This window comes from Syngnathoides biaculeatus, chromosome 12 (assembly GCF_019802595.1).
Source record: "Syngnathoides biaculeatus isolate LvHL_M chromosome 12, ASM1980259v1, whole genome shotgun sequence".
NCBI classification, from domain to species: domain Eukaryota; kingdom Metazoa; phylum Chordata; class Actinopteri; order Syngnathiformes; family Syngnathidae; genus Syngnathoides; species Syngnathoides biaculeatus.
In genome coordinates this window covers 14,734,975-14,756,070 of record NC_084651.1, presented here as the reverse complement: position 1 = coordinate 14,756,070, position 21,096 = coordinate 14,734,975, and the positions used below count along the sequence as shown (strand labels likewise).

At 39.7% G+C, this 21,096-nt stretch overlaps 2 protein-coding genes across 3 annotated transcripts in view; both read left to right on the top strand.

Moving 5' to 3' along the window:
- The first annotated feature begins 4,281 nt into the window (after window positions 1–4,281).
- On the top strand, window positions 4,282–11,920 carry kcnk1b (potassium channel, subfamily K, member 1b). Its single transcript, XM_061836937.1, has 3 exons — window positions 4,282–4,782; window positions 7,143–7,538; window positions 9,990–11,920. Exons 1-3 carry the CDS (start codon window positions 4,428–4,430, stop codon window positions 10,238–10,240), a joined length of 1,002 nt encoding a protein of 333 aa, XP_061692921.1. The 5' UTR covers window positions 4,282–4,427; the 3' UTR covers window positions 10,241–11,920.
- A 7,270-nt stretch (window positions 11,921–19,190) lies between these two features.
- The window catches only part of slc35f3b (solute carrier family 35 member F3b), a 56,155-nt gene continuing 54,249 nt past the window's right edge, over window positions 19,191–21,096 (top strand). For both annotated transcript variants that reach the window (XM_061837465.1, XM_061837464.1), the window contains exons 1-2: window positions 19,191–19,429; window positions 20,455–20,669. In XM_061837465.1, the coding sequence (XP_061693449.1) occupies window positions 19,332–19,429; window positions 20,455–20,669 (313 nt within the window). In that variant the 5' untranslated portion in view covers window positions 19,191–19,331. The remainder of the gene's footprint in view (window positions 19,430–20,454; window positions 20,670–21,096) is intronic.

Here is a 21,096-nt window from a genome sequence, read left to right as displayed (position 1 = left end):
TCTTCACGCACTGTCTCTTTTTTTCTCGCTCTCGCCCGCCCTCCTTCTCGACGAAATCTCACTTAAAACGCTCCTGAAGTTAGAATGATTAATTTGTCAATAGTGATAATGATAAACATATGACTAAACTTGATCATATTGAAGAGGAAATTGAAATGAATCTCGAATAAGCTAGCTTTCAAATTATCAACACATAAGAAATCATTGCGGAAATCAAATGTGCAAGAAAATACGTGGTATTTGATTTATTTATTTGCTTGTTTGTTTATTTTATAAAATCTAGACCAGAAATCTAATATCTTGTTCATTTTTGGGAAGGGGAGGTGTAAAGTTGCCGGAACAGACTGGCATCATTGTTGCTCATGATAAATGACTGTAACAGAAATGGCGAGAGCGCTTGCCGGTCTTGCCAGGACTGCAACAGGCTGACAAGGCATTCTCGGAATTGTAGTATCAGCGGTGCTTCCTCTGTTACTTGCGGGCCAGCTCTAAAACATTGCATATGGTCTCGCGGTGCAAATGTAATTGCATTGCAGTTTGACATACTGTATTTGGACTAGTGCACTGATTCTCAAAGTCCGGCACTAGTACCACTAGCGGTACATAAGTGATAGTGTCACACATTTAAAAAAAAAAGAAACGATTGTAGCCTTTAGTTATAAATAACCTTTCGCTTGTATTTAACTTTTTAGTAAGTTAGAGTAAATTTGCATTTACTCTGCATGAAAGGTTTTTGTTAACATTTTTTTTTAGGTAAAATTTGCATTGAACTTATGTGTGCACATTTTTAATAAATAATAACGTTCATGTTCAAACATTCATAATAATAGCAATATAACAATAATGTTAAATATTATTTTAGGAATAAAAGCTCTCTGTTTTTGTTTATTAACCCGAAACTGCTACATTACTGTATTTTAACGTTTGTCATGACAGTGATACTTGCAGAGTGAAGACTTTATTTATTTATTTATTTATTATATTTTTATTTATTCGTGGTAGCTTCATTTGAGGCCCCGTAGCTCAGTGGTTAGAGCACTGGTTTGGTAAACCAGGGGTTGTGGGTTCGTATCCCACTGGGGTCTCCACTCCCTGAGAAGGGTTGCGTCAGGAAGGGCATCCGGCGTAAAAATTGTGCCAAACATATATATGCGTGCATCTGAGATGACACGCTGTGTCTGAGATGACACGCTGTGGTGACCCCGAAAGGGACAAGCCGAAAGAAACACACAGTGGTAGCTTCATTTGATTTTTTTTTTTTTATGTGCTTGAAGTGAGGATAAGGGTTTCAGAAAATGGATGGAAGAATACACCTACTGCTGATACTTGGACACATCACCAGTCCCTAAACCAGGGTCAAAGATTTTGCAACAAATTCACCCTTTGCTGGGTGACACCACCGTGCTTGTTTGGGTTCCAGGTTAATCTCAAACTACAAAATTCTGAAACAATGATAAATTAAGTCACATTTACTTTATATGTACTGCTCATATATGTGGTGTTAGTTCATTGATTACGGATGGTCACTCTTGAGAGGACTGGTACCAGGGCCCAAGCCATGTGTAGAGGCAAGTCCAACTATAACTACTTGGAACTTCTCGACCTCACACACCAGCTCGGGGTCCTTCCCTGCCAGAGAGCCAATGTTCCAGGTCCCTAGAGCCAGATCAGGATCGCCAAGGTCCCTGCCTTCAGCAACCGCCTATCTTACATTGCACCCAAGGGAAAATGTGATTCCATCAAGTTTACTCATCAAAGGGGGGCTTTTGACTGGACTCTCACCTAGGAACTGTTTGCTATAGGTCACCCTGGCACCGGCATAAATGCCCCAGATAACTCAGCTGCTAGGATCACTAGGACACACACGGTAGAGTGATGGCTCAAGGAGGGGTGTCCTGGACACTTGCGTGAAGTGAGGGGTGGAGATTTCAGTTGATCACCCCCTGGTGGTGAGTTGGCTCCGATGGTGGGGGAAAATGCCAGTCTGACCTGGCAGACCCAAACATATTGTGAGGTTCAGCTGGGAACCTCTGGCATAATCACGGGTCAGGAGGAATGGAGTGAGTGGAGCCAGATGAGGTGTCTTGGACATCTGGTTAGGACACTTTCTGGACGTCTCCCTGGTGTGGTGTTCCGGGCACGTCCCATCAGGAGGAGACCTCGGAGACAACCCAGGACATGGTGAAGAGACTAGTAGAACCCAATTAAAAAAAAAAAAAAAATCATGCATATGTACTATCTCATGTTTATTATTAGTTATGTATCAGACCTGATATCTAACCATTTCCCATGGTTTTCTTGATAAGAACCAAAATCATTGGAAATACAATTAAGATAGAGCATGTCATATACAGTTACAGTTGGACCAAGTATTATGGTATCAGCCGCAGTTTGCTCTGTTCATTAGTTGTTTTTTTAATGTACCAGGCGTAAATGAACACAAAATTGAAGAAAGGGGTTTTATCTAATAATTCCTTTCATGATTGTATATACAGTAGTCCGTTGACCATAGACTTCCCCACCCTGTGTCAAGTGCACGGACCAAGACAAAAATGTCTGTTTCTTAAGTTGTGACAGATACTTCACTAGGTGTAACCGCAATACAAAAACAACAAGTGATACGCACAAGTGATTTGCGTTGTTCATTTTGTTGAGAAACGAGGACTATGTAAATAGAAGCGGTGTTTGACTTCCTCACACGTTGCCTACGCAGTAGTTCCCATTCATTTTGAGCGGGTCACGTGATATCCTGGCTGCTGCTCAAACAACTTCCGCCCTCCCGCATTCCCACAACGGGCAGATGGACAAGCCTACTCGCATGGTAAAGGAAGTGAGAGGGGAAAAAAAAAAACATCATCTGCCATAGTGTTACATTTCAGTCGTGGAAAACCATACCACTTCAGGGTGGATGACGCCTGCAGAGCAAACCTACCACCAAACAAGTACTCCTCATTCCTGATGAAAGTGTTAGCTGAGTATGTCACATATGAATTATGTGATGTACTGATGATTCATAATTGTTGCCAATGTGGTTTGCTGCACTGGTGAAAAGATATTTGCACAGAAAATAGGCACACAAAACGAGAATATGTGTTCTACTAGTTATTATGCTGTATGAGTCAAAATGCAAGACCTCAACAGATGATTGTTTTCATCTACACGAATCTGTGTGTCATCCTTAATTGCCCTGCTATACCTACATCGTTACTACAATAACAGAAGCAGGACGGGTCGGGAGGTGAACAAAATGCTAAAACTATTTATGTTTAACAGCTATTGGCTATGTCTTGCAGATATCTGCAATTCACTTTTGCTTTCTCCAAAACAATATTTCAGACATCCCAAACTACATTCTTCCTACTCACAATTAGCCTTTTCAGATATCTGCATCGTAAATCCAGTTTGAGATATCACCCATCTGATTCTGACAAGTCATATTTGTAGTTCAAGATATATTTTATTCACCCCAATTCATTATATTTTGGATTTTCCTTTTCAGATATCTAAATTTCTAATTTTAAACTCGAGGTGAAATAAAGTTGTAGATATCGGTAACTGGAATTGTGACTAGTCTGTAACTGATATATTAAACTGGATTTACAGAAATGTATAATTTATTTGCTGATATCTGTAATTTACTAGCGGACATCTGCCATATGAATTACAGATATCTTGAAGGAAAAATCCAACTATTCACAATAACATCAGGATTAGTCGAAGATAAACTGCTGATGCTTTTTTTTTTTTATACCGGTTGCTCAAATTTTGCTTTTAAATGTAAATATTTTCAAGACTTGTAATCGAAACCCCATACAAATGAATGAAAATGGGACGTCATTTGTCCTAGGTAAAAATCACACTCTATATGTGTCTTTAATTCTGTCTTGGCTGGCCAAAAACTCAATCAAAGTATTCGAAACTCGTACTTTCGATTATCGACTACCTCCGTTAATTCCGGAAAGTGAAATTTACCTTTTAGTGGTTGAATCCGCTTGCCATGCCCAAAGGGGAGAAACGAAACGTGTGACGTCACACACCCACAGTCTGTACCTCTCACATGTTACCTTCAGGTACAGCATGAAACTCGGGTTTCTTAAACCTTAGTGCAATCTCTTTTCTGTTTAATTCTGTATTTTGGTTTGTATTTCAAATGTACACAAAGAAAACGGTTTTGGATCTGGTATACGTATATATAGACTGTATATTTATTTTTTAATTGACGAGGAACAACTTATTTCCGGGTTACTCCCGCCCACCCCCTTAAGTCTTGTAATCACCGGGATGTCATTGAACGTTGCACTCAACAGCAGCAGGTTTTCGCTGAAAGGGAAACGAATTTGATAATGAACATTTTATCCGGGCCCCGAGAAACATCCAATTCTTGACTTTACAGGTTGTGTGTTGTGTAAGTGCGCCACCGTTTGAAGATGCTCCAGTCTGTTGCTAGTAGTTCGTGCGTGCGGCTCATCCAGAGCCACAAATCGACGTGGTATTTTGTGATTCTGCTGCTGGGCTACATCCTTTATCTCATCTTCGGGGCCGTCGTCTTCTCGGCCGTCGAGCTGCCTTACGAGGACGCCCTTCGCCAGAAGCTGACGGCCATGAAAGCGCAGTTCCTCCGCGACAACGCGTGCATCACCGAGGAGAGCCTGGAGCGCTTTCTCAGGGAAGCCCTCGAAGCGAGCAATTACGGCGTCTCCATCCTCAACAACACCGACGCTAACAGGAACTGGGACTTCACCTCTGCGCTCTTCTTTGCCAGCACCGTACTCTCCACCACGGGTGAGCTCAATGGAGAACGTTCTTCCTTCGTGCAAATGCTTTTTGAATGGTTTGCTGTTTATCTGTCCATTCATCCCAAATCCAAATGACCTACAGAAAATGCCTGCGACAATGGAATCATATACTATTGAAAATGTACTTGATATTCGTTATAGTCCATCAGACACACACTTGAGTTTGATAAATCCCATATTTCGACCATTCTTGTATGTGGAGTATCCTATTCTGAGTAGCCTCATTATAACGAGGCACTAGCACATTTAACAGTTCACAAACTGATGTCCTAACATATACCTGTATCGGCCCATCAGTCAGTGCTCATGTAATTACCTTTTTATCACACACCACACATCAGGTTTGTAGCCATTAGAGCAGAAAAGCACATGCGAGTTTGTGGGCATTTTGTCCTCTTAATAGAATTTGAGTTACATCCATCTTGTAGCTCTTATTCTCACTATATTTGGTTGTGGGTCACGATGGGTGAACTGGAGCCTACCCCTGATGACTTCGGGTGCGAAGTGGGCTACCCCCTAGACTGGTCGCCAGCACTTACAGACACAACCTTTCTCGCATGCACTCACATTTATGATCTTCATTGTTTTTGGCAAGTGAGAGGAAAGTAGAGTTTGGAGAGAAAACCCAAGAAAACCTGGGAGAACACAAGAAGGAATTCAAATTTGAACCTACAACCTCAAAACTGTGAAGGAATTGTACTATATTTTGTGTGTGTGTGCTAAATTTTTTATTATTTTAAATGTATTTATTTAAAGCACATAGTTGAGAGCATATGTGATTGTGTTACATATTATATGTAGTTTTTGTTTCAATCTATAAACACTTTATCCATGTGCAGAGGGACACAATCAGATGTACAATTACTGGTGAAATAACTGAAAATATTAATTGCATGCACACAATTCACAAGTAAAGATTTTACATACACTGTGCAAAATTTAAAAAAATGTTCACATGCAATTTGAACCACAAGTGTATTTTTTCCATTAATGAATAAATAATATGCACAGTAAACCTACCAAACACCTTTCCATGTGCAGTGAAACATCTATATTTGCTCAGTCAAATGTAAAACATTTGTTAAAGTAAACTCTTCATACAAATACGTGACTTTTTTTTTTTTTGTCTCGAGGCAAAAGGACAGTTTTGCATAGTCATAAAAATGTTATCTAATGAGAGCGAGAGCTCACATTTGAATCGAGAACACCTGAAGGAACTTTAGTCTGACAACATGGCAGTGGGGGTTATCGACGAGGTTCCAACACAAAGTGCATACTGTACATGGGTTGTGTTTGAGTTCTCAACAATACTGTGGTGCTGGCACACCCAACGACCAGATGCTATCCATCAAAAAGACCTCACATTACATAACTGCCACCGTGGTGGTTTGGATGTCAAATATTCAAAATATTCTCAGTTAAAACTGAGGCGTCGCAAGCACGTTGTTGCGGCTGGGCCAAGGTAACGCACACTCGTGAAGGTTAAAGCGGGACGTTTTAATGGATTTTGACGTTTTTAACCTAGATACCACTCTGCAATTAGAGTGTTGTGAAGCAGAGGTGGAGGGAGCATAATGTTGTGTTTTAATATTTAAAACTGTAAAGACATTGCTGTCTATTCAAGTACTTCAGATGTTAAACATCAGTTTTTGATGTTTTTCATCAAAGCCCTAACAAAGTAGTTGCTCATCTGCCTGTACACGTACGCTCTTTGTTTACACAACAAGTCATTTGCGAGGCGAAACAGGTCTTAAACTGGAAGTTTTTCAAAATGATGGTGTCACAATGTCTGCGTATGTGTGGAAAATGGAAGCCTGAAAAACATTTTCAATTCACAAGCAAAGTTTTTACATACACTGTGCACAATTTAAAAAAATGTACACATGCAATTTGAACCACAGGTGTTATTATTTCAATAATTAATAAATAATATGCACAGTAAACCTACAAAACATCTTTCCATGTGGAGCAAAACATCTCAAACGTGTATGTCATCCATCCATCCATCCATCCATCCGTTTTTTTGTACCATTTATCTCCACCAGAATCCCAGGTGTGCTGGAGCCTATCCCAGCTATCTTTTGGCAAGAGGTGGTGTACGCCCTGAACTGGTCGCCGGCCAATCGCAGGGCACGTACAAACAAACAACCATTCACACTCACGTTGACAATTATGGGCACTCCCTCGCAATAAACGTAGATGAACTGGTTATTGGAATGCAAGAGAATATCCCAAAACTCTTTAGGACACATTATTTAGGACCACATACTTGTACCTTTTATAATATTTGAATGAATTGCGTCACACATCCAGTTTCCATATGGATTGTCTTGTGTTTGCCTTCAGGTTATGGCCACACAGCACCACTGTCAGAAGGCGGCAAGGCTTTCTGCATCGTCTACTCTGTGTTGGGCATCCCATTTACCCTCCTCTTCCTCACCGCTGTGGTGCAAAGGATTATGGTGTACAGCACAAGGAGGCCCATCTCGTACATCCACACACGATGGGGCCTGTCCAAACCTCTGGTGGCCATCGTCCACTCCTGTCTTCTGGGTTTGTTGGCCGTCTCTTGCTTCTTCCTCGTCCCCGCGGCCATCTTCTCAGCAATAGAGGACAACTGGAACTTCTTGGAGTCTTTCTACTTCTGCTTCATCTCTCTCAGCACTGTCGGATTGGGAGATTATGTGCCAGGCGAGGCGGCTAACCAGAGGTTCAGGGAGCTCTACAAGCTGGGAATTACTAGTAAGTAATGGTCTGATCATATAAATCAAGTTTCATTTTATCTTCACCAACTTTTACGTGGTTATACAACAACTGGTCACTTCATTAGCTACATCTGCACACTCTAAATTGGTATCAATTCTTACTTATTTTTTTTGGACACGATTAGCATCGAAGCTGTACAAACTGTGTCATACTGATTAACGTATTTAACATCTTGTTAAATTAGCACGGTGTCGATTAAAACACATTCACTGCCATTGACGGCTTGAGAAGTCAAATATCTGTGTTAAATGGGAAGGCTAAAAAGTGATTATTTCAAATTTAGCATTACTATCGCTGCAGAATACAAATGTTCGATACTGCTCATGTATGAGATTGTGTTGGTTTATCTTATGTTCCATTTTAAATACTACTGTAGCTGTAGGTATGTCATGTGCACTGCGCTGTGGTGGGGTGTCAAAACGAGGTCAATACTCACGTCTAATAATAATATTACTTACTTCCCGTTACAAGAAGAATGTTACTTTTGTTGCTGGGACAATTCTCACTTCCTTTGAACCGTAAATCTAATCCATTTCATTGGACTACAGTTTACAGCAGGGGTGTCAAACTCATTTTTATTGCGGGCCACATTGTAGTTACGGTTTCTGTCAGGGCCATTATGACCGGAACCATGAAAATCTTTACTTGAAACATCATATTTACACATTAAATTTATCAACAAGTTTTGGAATCAGAAATCAAGGGTAATGGGTTTTTCAACTATTGTTGATGTTTGGTAATACAAAAATGCTTGCAATATATCAACGTCATTATTTATGATATGACAGCTTGAAATTTTGGTTCAAATTTGAACAAAAATCATGGAAGTTGATACACATGATTTCCCTTTGGCGGGCCACATAAAATTATGTGGCGGGCCGCATCTGGCCCCTGGGCCTTGAGTTTGACAGTGGTGGTTTAAAAAGTAAAAGTAGTTTACTTCAGCAACAATTATAGTTATGTAAGTTGTTGGTACACAATTTTAAAAAATCTAATTAATCATGTTTAACGATCCATTTTTCATTATTATCATTACCATTCTTGGTTGAACGCCTCATGATGATCCATGTATAGCCTCTATTTCCATTTTAATTAGACTTATATTTCAATGGCCTACAAAAGGCTCTTTCTGCAAAAGAGAACTATTCACTATTAACCAGCCTTCATCTCGCATGGTTTGAAATTCAACCTCTATCAAAAGAAAATAGCAGAAAGACCTTGCCAAGGTGTGTGACGCGGGTGTGCGTCCTTCAATCTCTCAGCTTGACGGATGCACAAAAGGTGCTGTGTAAATTTATGCATGACGTGACGTAAGCACTGTGCGTAAAACGTGCGGTGTATTTATAGAGCAGGGACTGCACAAATAGTCTGGAGCCAAATAGGATAAATGAAATACAAAAATAAATTTGATATGTTTTGTTTTGAGTTGGCCTCTCCCTTTAGTTACTTTTTTAAAAAATTACTGTGGCGGGCACATGTCTAAGGCTGTCATTGGATTTGTTAAAAGTAGAAAATATTCCGCATTACAATTACATTCCCTTACACTAGACTAAAAGTTCTGAATAGGTGGTCTGGATGCAGACTCTGATACCTTTCTACAGTAGATAGATCCATATTTATAATTGGAATATTTCCACATTATTTAACAAATGTAACAAATGGTCATTAAGGAAGTAAATGTTTCCAGACAGGAAGAAATCATGGAATCTACTAGAACCGCTTTGTGAATGGGATAAGTAGCATCCAAGCCAACGATTTTCTACAGCACTTGTCTTCATTTGTAAAATATGTTCGTGTTACGAAATAGCTTGTCAAAACATTTGTGTACAACTGAAATGCAATGCAATGTAATGTAGACAAATGATCAAAAAATATATCATAGAAAGGAAGGTTAGTGGTATAGTTACAAATAGTGGCATTTTATTTACATATAGTGGACTTGATTTGCTCTTTGGGGGGCTTTAAATGGAAATGCTATCTATCCTTTTTCCGTGCCAGTTAAGTTGCAGGTGTGCTTACGCCTATCTCAGCTAATTCTGGGTGGGATGTGAAGCAGAAGCCGAACTGATCATCAGCCAAAAATAAGCAAACACTCACACTGGCATTCACACCAACGGGCAATTTGAGTGTTCAATTAACTTACCGTGGATGTTTTTGGTTTGTGGGAGAAAACTGGAGTACCTGGGGAAAAACCCACACAGGCGAGCCTGGATTTAAACGCTGGTACTCAGAACTGTGAGGCAGACGTGCTAACCAGTTGGGCACCATGCCGCTGAAATAGAAATGGCATCATGTGAAACACCGCCCTCTAGTGTCCAAATGTAGGAACAACACTTTGTGATCCTCCATCCATCTCCATTTTCTGTATTGCTTATCCTCAGATTGTTTTTGTATCAAATTCACAGAACTTTTTTTTTTTGTCCTTAGTTTACTTGATCCTGGGTCTGATCGTGATGCTGGTGGTCCTGGAGACCTTCTGCGAGCTGCAGCAGCTGAAGCAGCTGAGGAAGATGTTCTACCTGAAAAAGGAGAAGGCGCAGGACCGCGTGTCCATCCTGGAGCACGACCACCTGTCCTTCACCCCCGCGCCAGGCAGGGTGCCCAGCGACGACAAGGCCCATATGCTATTTAGCGTTTCAACTCTGTCCTCTCGCAGCGACGAGCTCATGATCCAGTAACGTCTGACTGAGACAATTTCAAGAAATCCCAAATCTCTGCTGTAGTTCAAGCTGGTGAGAGCAAAGCTTCTTTGTGAGCTGAGTTATTTCAAGCATATGTTGAAACATTTTAGAATTTCATCTTAAAATCGTACTGGTAAGCACAACCTCCTCACAGTTCTGAAGACTCGGGTTGAAATCTGGCCTGGCCTGTGTGGAGTACATGTTCTCCCCGTGCATGCATGGGTTTTCTCTGGTGTCCTGCCACATCCCCAAAACATGCGTTGTAGGTTAAGTGAAGACTCTAAATTGTTCATAGGTGTGAATGTGAATGGAGTGATTGCTTGTCTTAGTGTGCCCTGCGATTGGCTGCCCCTCACCCAGAGTTAACTGAGATAGGCGCCAGCACACCCACGACCTTAGTGAGGATAAGCGACACGGAAAATGGATGGATGGATGTTACAATCAAGGTACAGGTCTGGAGAAATGATAATTCTCTTCAAAAATTGTAGGTAGTGTTATTTCTGTGGCCATCTCTTCAAGGTGTACATTTCAGGCTCTTCAGAAACAGTTACAGTATGATGATAATACAGATTGTTGGTGACAGTTGCTCTTTAAAGGTTTTATGGCTTCTGCTACTTTAGTTGCATAGTTAAACAGGGTTCACAAGGCAGTTTATCATAGTCAAAATGCATAATTTAACTAATATTTTAGTTATATCATGTTATGTGGCTAATTGGTTTTAAGAGACTGACAGAAATTTTAAGAACAGTGGTTCTATGTCGGTACTTCTTCATCATTAATGAAAATGTGAAGTTTCCTCATTGTCCTACATTTCATCCATTTCATTTCAATTTTTTATCCTCTTGACATATGTATTAGAGTGTTCATGGCTTATTTATGTTTTCAGTGTGTGATTATACACCGCTCTAATTGATTGCCTCGTCTGATAAAATGTGTCCAATGTGCACACATGGTATGAGAAAAGGGATGTGAAGATTACCTCTGACTGCAGGGAGCTGGGAGCTACATTTGCACATTTCCAGGAAGTAGCCAGTTTGAAATATCTCATCTGTATTGCAAAAGAAGTTGAAGAGGTAAACAAGCGTAACGTTAGTTAGATTGTAAATGAAAAGACCCTAACCAAAACCAACCAATTTTCTATTACAAAAGACCAATGTGATTTTTTTTTAATTGATTCCTAGCAGGAAGAAAATACAAAGGTAAATATATTGATATTTATCAATATGTTTTGTCAATGCTTTTTGCTATAGCTTAACGTGATGATGTGTTTTACGACTTGGCTATCTTAGTTCCGCTGAGGTCAGTAGGGTCATGTCGATAGTAAAGTTTGTATTTATTTGATACATTTTTGAAAAAAAAAAACATTTAATTGTGAACTGTTTTGTTATGTCTGCTGGGGCGAATTAGACCTCTAATGTTGTTTTCGTCATTGCTGTAAGATTTTTCAATGGTCAGTAGATGCATTGAGTGAATATATTTGTGATCAGGTTTACGAATGTAACTAATTCACTGATGCTGACCAAAAAAGAAAAAGAAAGAGGGCAAATGTGATAGTTCTATGCAGAAAACGTGTCATGTCATGTCATGTTCATGTCGTCTCATCATGCGAATATGGAAACTGCTTCAGTGTAAGAACAAATTCATAAACTGTTTGACATTTGTGTCAGTGAAATAAAGTGCTGGTTTTTTTTCAAAGTTGTTCCTGTTTTTTTTTATTGACCTCTTTATTAACCTGCTCATGATCCAACTAGATTGCAAGGTAGATGTAACATAAATGTAGCACAAAGGGAAACGGCTAAACTGGTGCAAGGTGCTGGAAATCAAATAAAGCAATGATGGCGCTTAACTTCAGGCTTTTCGGCTTGTAGTCAAAAGATAGTGGTACTTGAATACATTATTTTGGTCATCATCTCTTGAAAACACAATTTCTCTTTGTTCAGCAGTCTCTTTTTTATTTATCCATAGCAAGAGAGGGATTACAATTAGAGCAGAACAAGAGTTGCACATTTCATCAGGTGAGGATAAAACTCATAATTTTCTCACCAGACGAACACATGTCTTTTTTGTTTAAAGTAAGCAAACACATTAAGTGCTGACAGCCACATTTATTGTACCATAATGATCGTGACCTGAATCACTCAAATTTGCAGAATATTTTGAAACACAACTCTACTTTTAGTTTTTAGATCCATCTTTTTATTTCATGTGTTATAACCCCAGGTGACAGGACACACATTATCCAAAAACAGAGGCAATACTTTTTTTGCATAATGCCTAAGAGCTTGTGTTTTATTTGAAATATCGGTGGTGCAATTATTGGCCTCCTTTGCTCCACAGCAGCTGAAGTTAACTGAATAATGATGAGCCTCCGGCAAAGTATTTATTGCACATCATGAGAACACGACTACCCGAAGATGTGCACTAATTGGAGATAACTGCAACATTCTGATGCGGCAGTATATAAAAACGTCCTTCATGTCTATAATGCAGTTGTAAGAGATAAATAAATAATCTCAATAGAAGGTTTGTTTGGTTGTACAGAATATACTTGAATGATTATTAATTGTCTTTGTGATAATGAAATGTATACCAGTTGTATCTTGTCCCATAAAATTGGACACGCTGTTTATGCAATTACAAACACTGATTTTCATCAAACTAATACATAAAGCAATCTGATTGGAAATCAATGTTGTCGGATCTCCTCTGCAAATGAAAGAAACACTCACAAAGGGTGGGTCACTGAAATAAAACCTTGAAAATATCCGACTCTTTTGACATAAACTTTCATAAGCCTTAATCCAAATTACATTAAATAAGTGTAGAAGGGGCAGAAATATGCAGTCCAGAGAAGGCGCCTTCCAAACAACGAATAGCTCGAATAGATGAAGCAGTTTGCTGACGATGAAGTTCGGGTTGCCTCCAGGTGGCGACATTCTCTCCTGCCTCTTAAAAGTGCTACACTCCTAGTGTACATCTTCGTGTCTCTTTAAAGGTGATTTGAACTCCAGCAGAACGCTCACACAATAATAAACAAATTATTAGTTTTTCATCACATGATGAGCATTACCGTTCTTTTGTCAATGTTGAGTTTTGTGTAGCTATAGGATTGTAAAGGGTCTGTATAATTTTCCCTTTCGTTGTATAGTTTAAAATCACAAAAAAAAAAACAAAAACAAAAACAGAGAGCAGAATTCAAATTGGCCCCTGAAGCCTGGTCCTTACTGTACGCGCTGGGCTGAAACGTACATGCCGCTGCTGCTTTTTGTCATGAATATTGCCGTTTGATCTCTGTGCCTCTTTTATGCCCATGCAGAGAACCACCTGAGTATTGGCTGTGAACATGAAAAGAATTCAGTTCATAGAGCTTTTTCAAGTTTTATCTCTGAAAACATTAACCTAAAATTGCGACGTCTAGGTTGCACGTTTCCAAAATAATTCTGAAATATCTCTCCAAAAGTGTGTGTATCACACATTCAGGTTGCGCGATGGTGGCGCTTCAACTCCTCGAATGCCCGCGACCCACCGAGGCTTCAAACTCACCCGGGACATGGCATGTCCCCTATAGGCTGCAACAATTCTTGCTGATGCTTAAGCAACTCTATTTATATTCTGTCACACACTCTGGGATGATGGAAACACAAAGAGGCCTCCAGCAAGAACGTTCCCACTGCCGACGCTCTCATTTCTCTGCTGCAGCAATAAACGATGATGTAATATGCAACAGTTAAGCGAGTGCTGATGCGTGTGGGTTTATGGAAATGGATTTTAAATACTACATTACTAATCAATTGTTGTTGCTTCACTCAATCGGAATTAACCCAAAGTGTATTTACAGTATACCTCACTGTTTATCTGTTAGTAAACAGCAGTGGACTGTACAGTATCCCGCAATTCACCATTCACAAACTCACCGTGACTCACTCACCCTAAAATGATTTTCAGATGTGGTTTTTATGTTCATTTTGAAATGGTTTTAATCACGTAAAGTACGTTGGGCTACTTTGTGTTTGAAATGGGTTATATAAATATATATTTTTTTGTTTCCTGTCAACCAATCAACTGACCTAATCCTCTGTAGTTCCACCCTTGTGAAAACATTTGTAGAAATAAAGACGGACAATCCTGGTCACCTATCTGTGTCCCCCCTGGGAACCAATTGAGAAAATATTGTCCATATTTGCATTGCAGGAAATGACAAAATTTGACACAAGTTGCAATAGTGTTGTTAGCTAATGGAATGAAGTGCATACTAAGCAGTATGAGCCGACTTCAAAATATGTTATCGGCGCTCAATATGTCCTATATCCTATTTGTAGATACACACAACAGAAAATACACACCAAGACAGTGGCCCAGTTAAATCTCAGCTATACGAGTAAATGTTAGACAAACTGACAAGACCGGAGGGAGGGGGGAAAGTGGGGAGCGGAGGTTGGATGGTGATTGGCTGCTGCAGACATACTGTAGGCGGTTGTCTCTCCAACACTCTACGATGTCGATGCTGTGCGAACATCATAATGGCTCATAGACCGCCACGTTGGATTGTCAAGAGCAAGTCCAACATGCTGAAACAAATGGATAAACTACTACTGGTTCTGATATTAAAGGAGAAGTGAGATCACAATAGACACACAAGAAGAATGTCCAAAGTTGTGGCCTCTGCTAAATGGTAAAGTGAAGTAGCCCCACAATTACGTATGTGTGCAATTATCAGATGGAATGACTCGCAGGTTAAAACCTTGATTTACTGTATTTGTATTGATGTGTCCCCTGCAGAGTGGCTTTTTGGGCCTCCATTCATTTCTCCCCCTCACCAAGTGTACACATCCACACAAGCCGTCAAAGAGTATTTGCCTATAAATATTCAAGAGAACGCAATCCCTTGTCTCGAGAAGCAAACGTCAGACAACCTTCCGGGCAACGAAGCTAAGCCAATTAAACATTTTGAGGGAAAGTGGGATAGCAGTCAGTTATAACGAGAAAAGTGCAATTTGTCTCAAGCACCAAAAGAAATGGTAAAAAAATTGCTCTTTCCTAGTAACGGTCAGTTTAGAAGGACACTGCATTCATGCAACAAATCACTTATCCGAAGATGTTTTTCTCTACATGTCAATGGAGGCTGGCACCATATATATATATATATATATATATATATATAATATATATATATATATATATATATATATATATATATATATATATATATTACACAAGGATTGCAGGGAGTGCTGGAGCCTATCCCAGCTGTCAACAGGCAGGAAGCAAGGTACACCTTGAACTGGTTGCCAGCCAGTTGCAGGGGACATCAAGACAAACAGCTGCACTCACAATCACACCCCGGGGCAATTTAGAGTGTTCAATTAATGTTGCATGTTTTTGGGGTGTGGGACGAAACCGGAGTGCCCGGAGAAAACCCAAGCAGGCACGGGGAGAACATGCAAATTCCACACAGGTGGGTCCGGGATTGAACCAAGGACCTCAGAACTGTTGGGACCATTAAAAAAAAAAAAAATCTGATTTCCAATTTTCATCAGTTTTATAAAAAAAACAACAACATATATATCAATCAAACTTTTAGAAAAATTATTTATTTATTTATTTATCTATTTATCCGGGTATTTATTTATTCATTTATCTATTTATTTATTTATTTATTTATTTAACTGCCATTTAATTCCATCAAAAAATAATTTACGTTAATGTTTTTAAAATACAGATAATGTTAAAAGAAGCATTTCCTCTTGGGGGAAAATGGTTTTTGTTAAATATATGTGTAAATGGAGTACTTGATAAATTCACATTTTTAAATATTCAACAATTGAAAATGCTAAAATGAGCCATCAAGTTACTGTACATGGCTCTGTTGGTCCACGTCTGTTGTGAATGGTGCCACAACTCTTTAAAATCTTTCATGCCCATTTGTAATGGAGAACTGTGCAGTTGAAGCAAGGTGTCTTTGGCTGAATAGAAAAAAAACCGTGAATTTGAAGCCCACACCTTGGGTCAAAAATTTCCATCCAACGTGTTGATAAATGACTATTTTTGCAAGATATTTTCTGTGTTGTTCACACTAATTGATTCTGTCATTATTTTCCTCACACCGGCCACTTTTGGTATAATCAACAAAACTGTGAAAATGATTCCGACCTCGTTCTTGGCAGGAATTGATAATCCCAGTCATGTTTTTGGAAAAAATATTCTGTAGAGAGGTTGGAAAACTTGCTAACTTGGTTATGCTGACTGTGCTTTTGTAAACAAAGAAAACACAATCGCTTAAAATATAAAAATAATATGCCCCTCTGAAATTCAAATAAAAAAATTCTTGAGTAATAATTTTATTGAATCATTTTATTAAAAACGATGACTAGAGCAGCCCTAACCAGATCTGTCTTTAGCATATTCGTACAATTTAACAGGTAACAAAGGCAATTGATCACCATTTGTTTCCTCATTCTTGTTAGAACAATGCAGATACGGTTGCAAATTGCGATTGCAATGTGATCAAGGCAATTTCATAAATAGGTATTTCTTCCACTTTAGCAACCAGTTCTACCTTGGTGGACACCTGCGCTATTATAGTTACAAGCATGAACGCATCTTGAACACAAGTTGTTTACTCCACTCGAGAAAAAAACATCTTAGTTTAAATAATTGCGCAAATATAGCATATACAGTCATTTTTTTCTGGAATTTATGATGTCCCTGCTACAGTGCATGACTTAGCAGTTCCTCTGTATTTGAGAAGGGTATTAATAACGGCTAAGCGTGGCTAAGTTGCAGGCTTTTAATCATATATTTTTAACTGTCAGCAAAACTAAAACGGGTACGTCTTAGAATGGAAACGAGGCCAGAAAAGCAGATAAGACGCCACTCAATGCTCCCCACAGAGGTTCTTTTCCAAGTCCACCGCACACCATCTCATCAGCAGGCTTCCTCATCCACGGAGCTCACGCTTGTTTCTCCCCAGCTGCGTGTCGACCTTACCAATAATGGCAGCTGAATAACAAACGCAGCCTCAAGAAATCTCACAGGCTCTTGGGACCCCGACCACCAAAAGACTCCGCTTCTTTGGAACAAAAGATACAGCACATACAAAACACACAGAGATGAGATGCTCATACAGCATTGGCTCCTGCAAATGTCAGGAGTCAAACACTGTTCCCAATCTAATGTGCACAAAGCATGAGCCCTTAAGCACACGGCATACTGTACCGTAGGCACTGGGATATTTTTAGTGGCTCCCAGTACCACTACTCCGAGTATCAACCAATCAGCAGCAGCTTGTCACACTGTTTCCATGCTGAGACATTTAAATATTGACGGGGAGAAGAGTGGCATGGTGGGGCAACCGGTTCGAGCGTTGGCCTCCCAGTTTGGAGGACCAGGGTTCTAATCCCAGCCCCGCCAGTGTGGAGTTTGCATGTTCTCACCGTGCCTGTCTGGGTTTTCTCTGGGCACTCCGGTTTCATCCCAAAAACATGCAACATTAATTGGACAGTCTAAATTGCCCCTAGGTGCAACTGTTTTCTGTCTCCATGTGCCTTGCGATTGGCGAGCAACCAATGGATGAGCTAAAGAAAAGGGTGAGCTCACTTTCATTTTGATACACTTTAAGACACTGGGTGTCACACACAAACTCCCCGGTAATTAAAACCTGACTTTATGTGAATATGTCAAGAAATCACAAATTTCTGTTTCACCATAATTCTCTATCACTCCAATTGTATTCCAACAAATGCTTTGTAAAACCAGGGAAAAATAAAAATAAAATACTGTTTTTTTTTTAATTGCCATGGGCCAACAATGACTAAGCCAACACGAAAACCTACCCAGCAACAAGTGGCCTTGTAAATGTGTAATGCAACCAGGAAAAGTAATATTTTGGCTGATCCATATCTGTCATTTCTGACCTACACATGACTGTGTTGTCTGTGTGGATTTACTTGTACATGAAGCAGTAAAAGGGAGTACTACATTTTACCTGGTGTAGTTTTTTTTTTATGCGAAAAGTATTTCTTTGTCATCAAAATGTCACTGTATTGTTGTAAAATGAACAATCATAGATGTGCTTGACTAAATTTAGTCAAATGTTCTATGTTCCTTCATATAAAATGTGAAAAATAGTTTAGATCCTCTAGAGCACATTAGCATAAAAGTTAGGAACTATAAAAGTTCAAGGCTCTTGTCTTTTATCGTTAAAGTGGGTTTTGGCAATAAAAGAAAGAAGAGTGACTCACCTTTTTTTGCACATTTAAGTGTGGAACAAGGAAAAGTATGTAACTTATTCATAGTTTAGTTTTATTTCAAGGCATTTCCTGAATATCATTATTTATTTTGGTCCGATGGTGAAAATTATACCAGCCCCCCAGAGTGTGATGACGTGTATTTAATGGATTGTGAGCTGCAGAAACACACTGCTTGAAAATTGTAAATCAATGCGACAGCAGAAATGCGGCATCTTAGGTTTCTGAATTCCGAATAACACTTTTATTCCTATTATCCACATCTTTGCTTGTCAGTTTATATACAGGAGCACAGTATACTGTAAATCTGCTTGCATATTATGCAACTGAATATAAGTACAAATTTAGTAAAGACGCAGTTCCGACATCACAGTGCCCTGTGAAAACTTTCCGCAAAATGTGTGTCCATTTTTCGATTTGCTATTCTTTATCTTGACTTTTTTTTTTTTGTCAAGAATGTATCTAAACATTTCCAAAGATGTAGGACAGTAGATATTACATCGTGATAATAATAATATATAAAGAATCGAGTCATTCTCTTACAGTACTACAAATGTATTTTTTTTCTCCAAGCATGAGTTTTTTTCAGCATCGGCCACCGCCATCATAAACACCCCCCACCCTCGACCCTCTGAGGCCCCTTCCACCGTAAAGTCTGTAGATGGCGCTGCTGCGGTGCTCACATGGCTTGACAGCGAGCATAGTAGAAGGACTCCGTTGTAGTAAAGTGGTCAGAGAGGCATATGCTGGCGGGCGTTGCAAGCTCCAGTGGCAGCGTCATGTTTCCCCTCCTCAGTTTGCTCCACTCTTGACCGCCGCAGGCCCGTGCAGTGGCCCCGAGGATGTACGCGGAAGGCGAGGGCACCGTGTGGGACCGGGTCGGGCGGCCCCACCGGGACTGCATGTGTTACCTTGGACCGCCGACTAACTTGATGCCGATGTAAGCATATTTGGTGACTTTCTTAAACGTGCGTAGTGCTTTTTTTTTCTTTTTTCTTTTTTTTTTTCCAAATAGCTGTAGGCTAGTTGAATGGACCTGTTGCACCCGCGATGTTATTATGAGGTGCAATAGGATGCACATTCCTGGTAATTATTGTAAAGAAGTATTAACTATTCATATTTTTCTTCTTCTAACTGCTAACATGATCTAGCAATATTAAACTCCATCTAAAACGTTGGTCATTAAAACGGGTTTGCAACATTGCAACTGTCTTCCATATTTATATTCCTTTTTTGCATTAATTTTGGATTACAACAATGTATATATTTTTCGATTAATGCATGTTTTTATTTGAACAGAATGGTGCATTTATACAAGTTACCCCTCTCTAGTATTGTTTTTCCATTACTGTAATGTTGTTGCATAACATCTAGAGACTCGCTGCTCTATTGGAAATACAAGATGCTTTGCAGTTTAATTGGTGCAATATTGTGGCCATTTTTAAAGTATTATTGTGTTAGTTTAATGCCACCTGATGGAAATAAAGCCAATCTCACGTCTTCATAAAAGCCAATTACAGTACATGTATGAGCTACTGGGTGCAGTACGAATTAACTGACCTCCACTATGTACAATAGTCTGAAGCCATCACTAGTATTTCATCTGCCTCACAGCAAATCACTTATGATTAAGCCTTAGTTTTCTATAAGGCTCGTAAAGGAGTTCTGCAGCCATAGTAGGTCGATATAATGTTCGCAACGCCAGTCACTAACACTTAATGTCTTTCACGCAATGGCTGAGCCAAGGCAGGACCAGTGAAGGATGATGATTTCTGTACTGTACATGAGAGGAGATGCGGGGGCCTTTTTTTTGTGCACCAATACTAAGCTCCATTCTTATAACCAGAGACAGAGCTTATTTCATCACCAAGTCGTTTAAATATACAGGATTCCTTTCCCTTTTTCAGTTTGTCTCACATAACCATCACCAGTACTCCCTCCTCCTTTGCTCCCTTCTCTTCCTAGCGGGATGCGCAAGTCGCCCGAAGTGAGCCCCAGAAGGCTTTCGGACATCAGCCCCCAGCTCAGACAGCTCAAGTATCTTGTGGTGGACGAGGCCATCAAAGAGGATCTCAAGTTTTCCCGCTCAGTTGAGGACATCAACAGCGCATCCATCGAGGAGCGAATATTGCGGATCACCGGATACTATGGCTACCAGCCTTGGAGTGCCCGCTACAAGAGTGAGTCTAGTAGTGTTGGAATATTGCATGCACATGGGGTGGTTGATATCTGGGAATGGGGAACCACGAAATGTTTTTTTTTTAAATGACAATCAGAGGTCAGGAAGCTGAGTTTACAGGCGCACTTTAACTTCTTTGAACACATTTTTTGCTGTGAGTTAAAAGCAAGAAGACAGAAATTATTACAGTGATCACTTGGTTACTGTGAAGGATCAGTTGCAGAGCCACGCACAATTGGTGAAAATTAGCGAGAGAGAAAAAATGTAATTTTTTTTCCCCGTTTATCAGTAGGAGAAGATGTGTTGGTTTTAAGAAAAACACTGCATTGTGACCAAGAAGTGGTAAAAATTAGCTTATTCTGAAAAGACATGTCTAGCAGAGTGGTCACCTTGAGGCTAATATTTCTTTTTGCTTTTGGGACATCTCA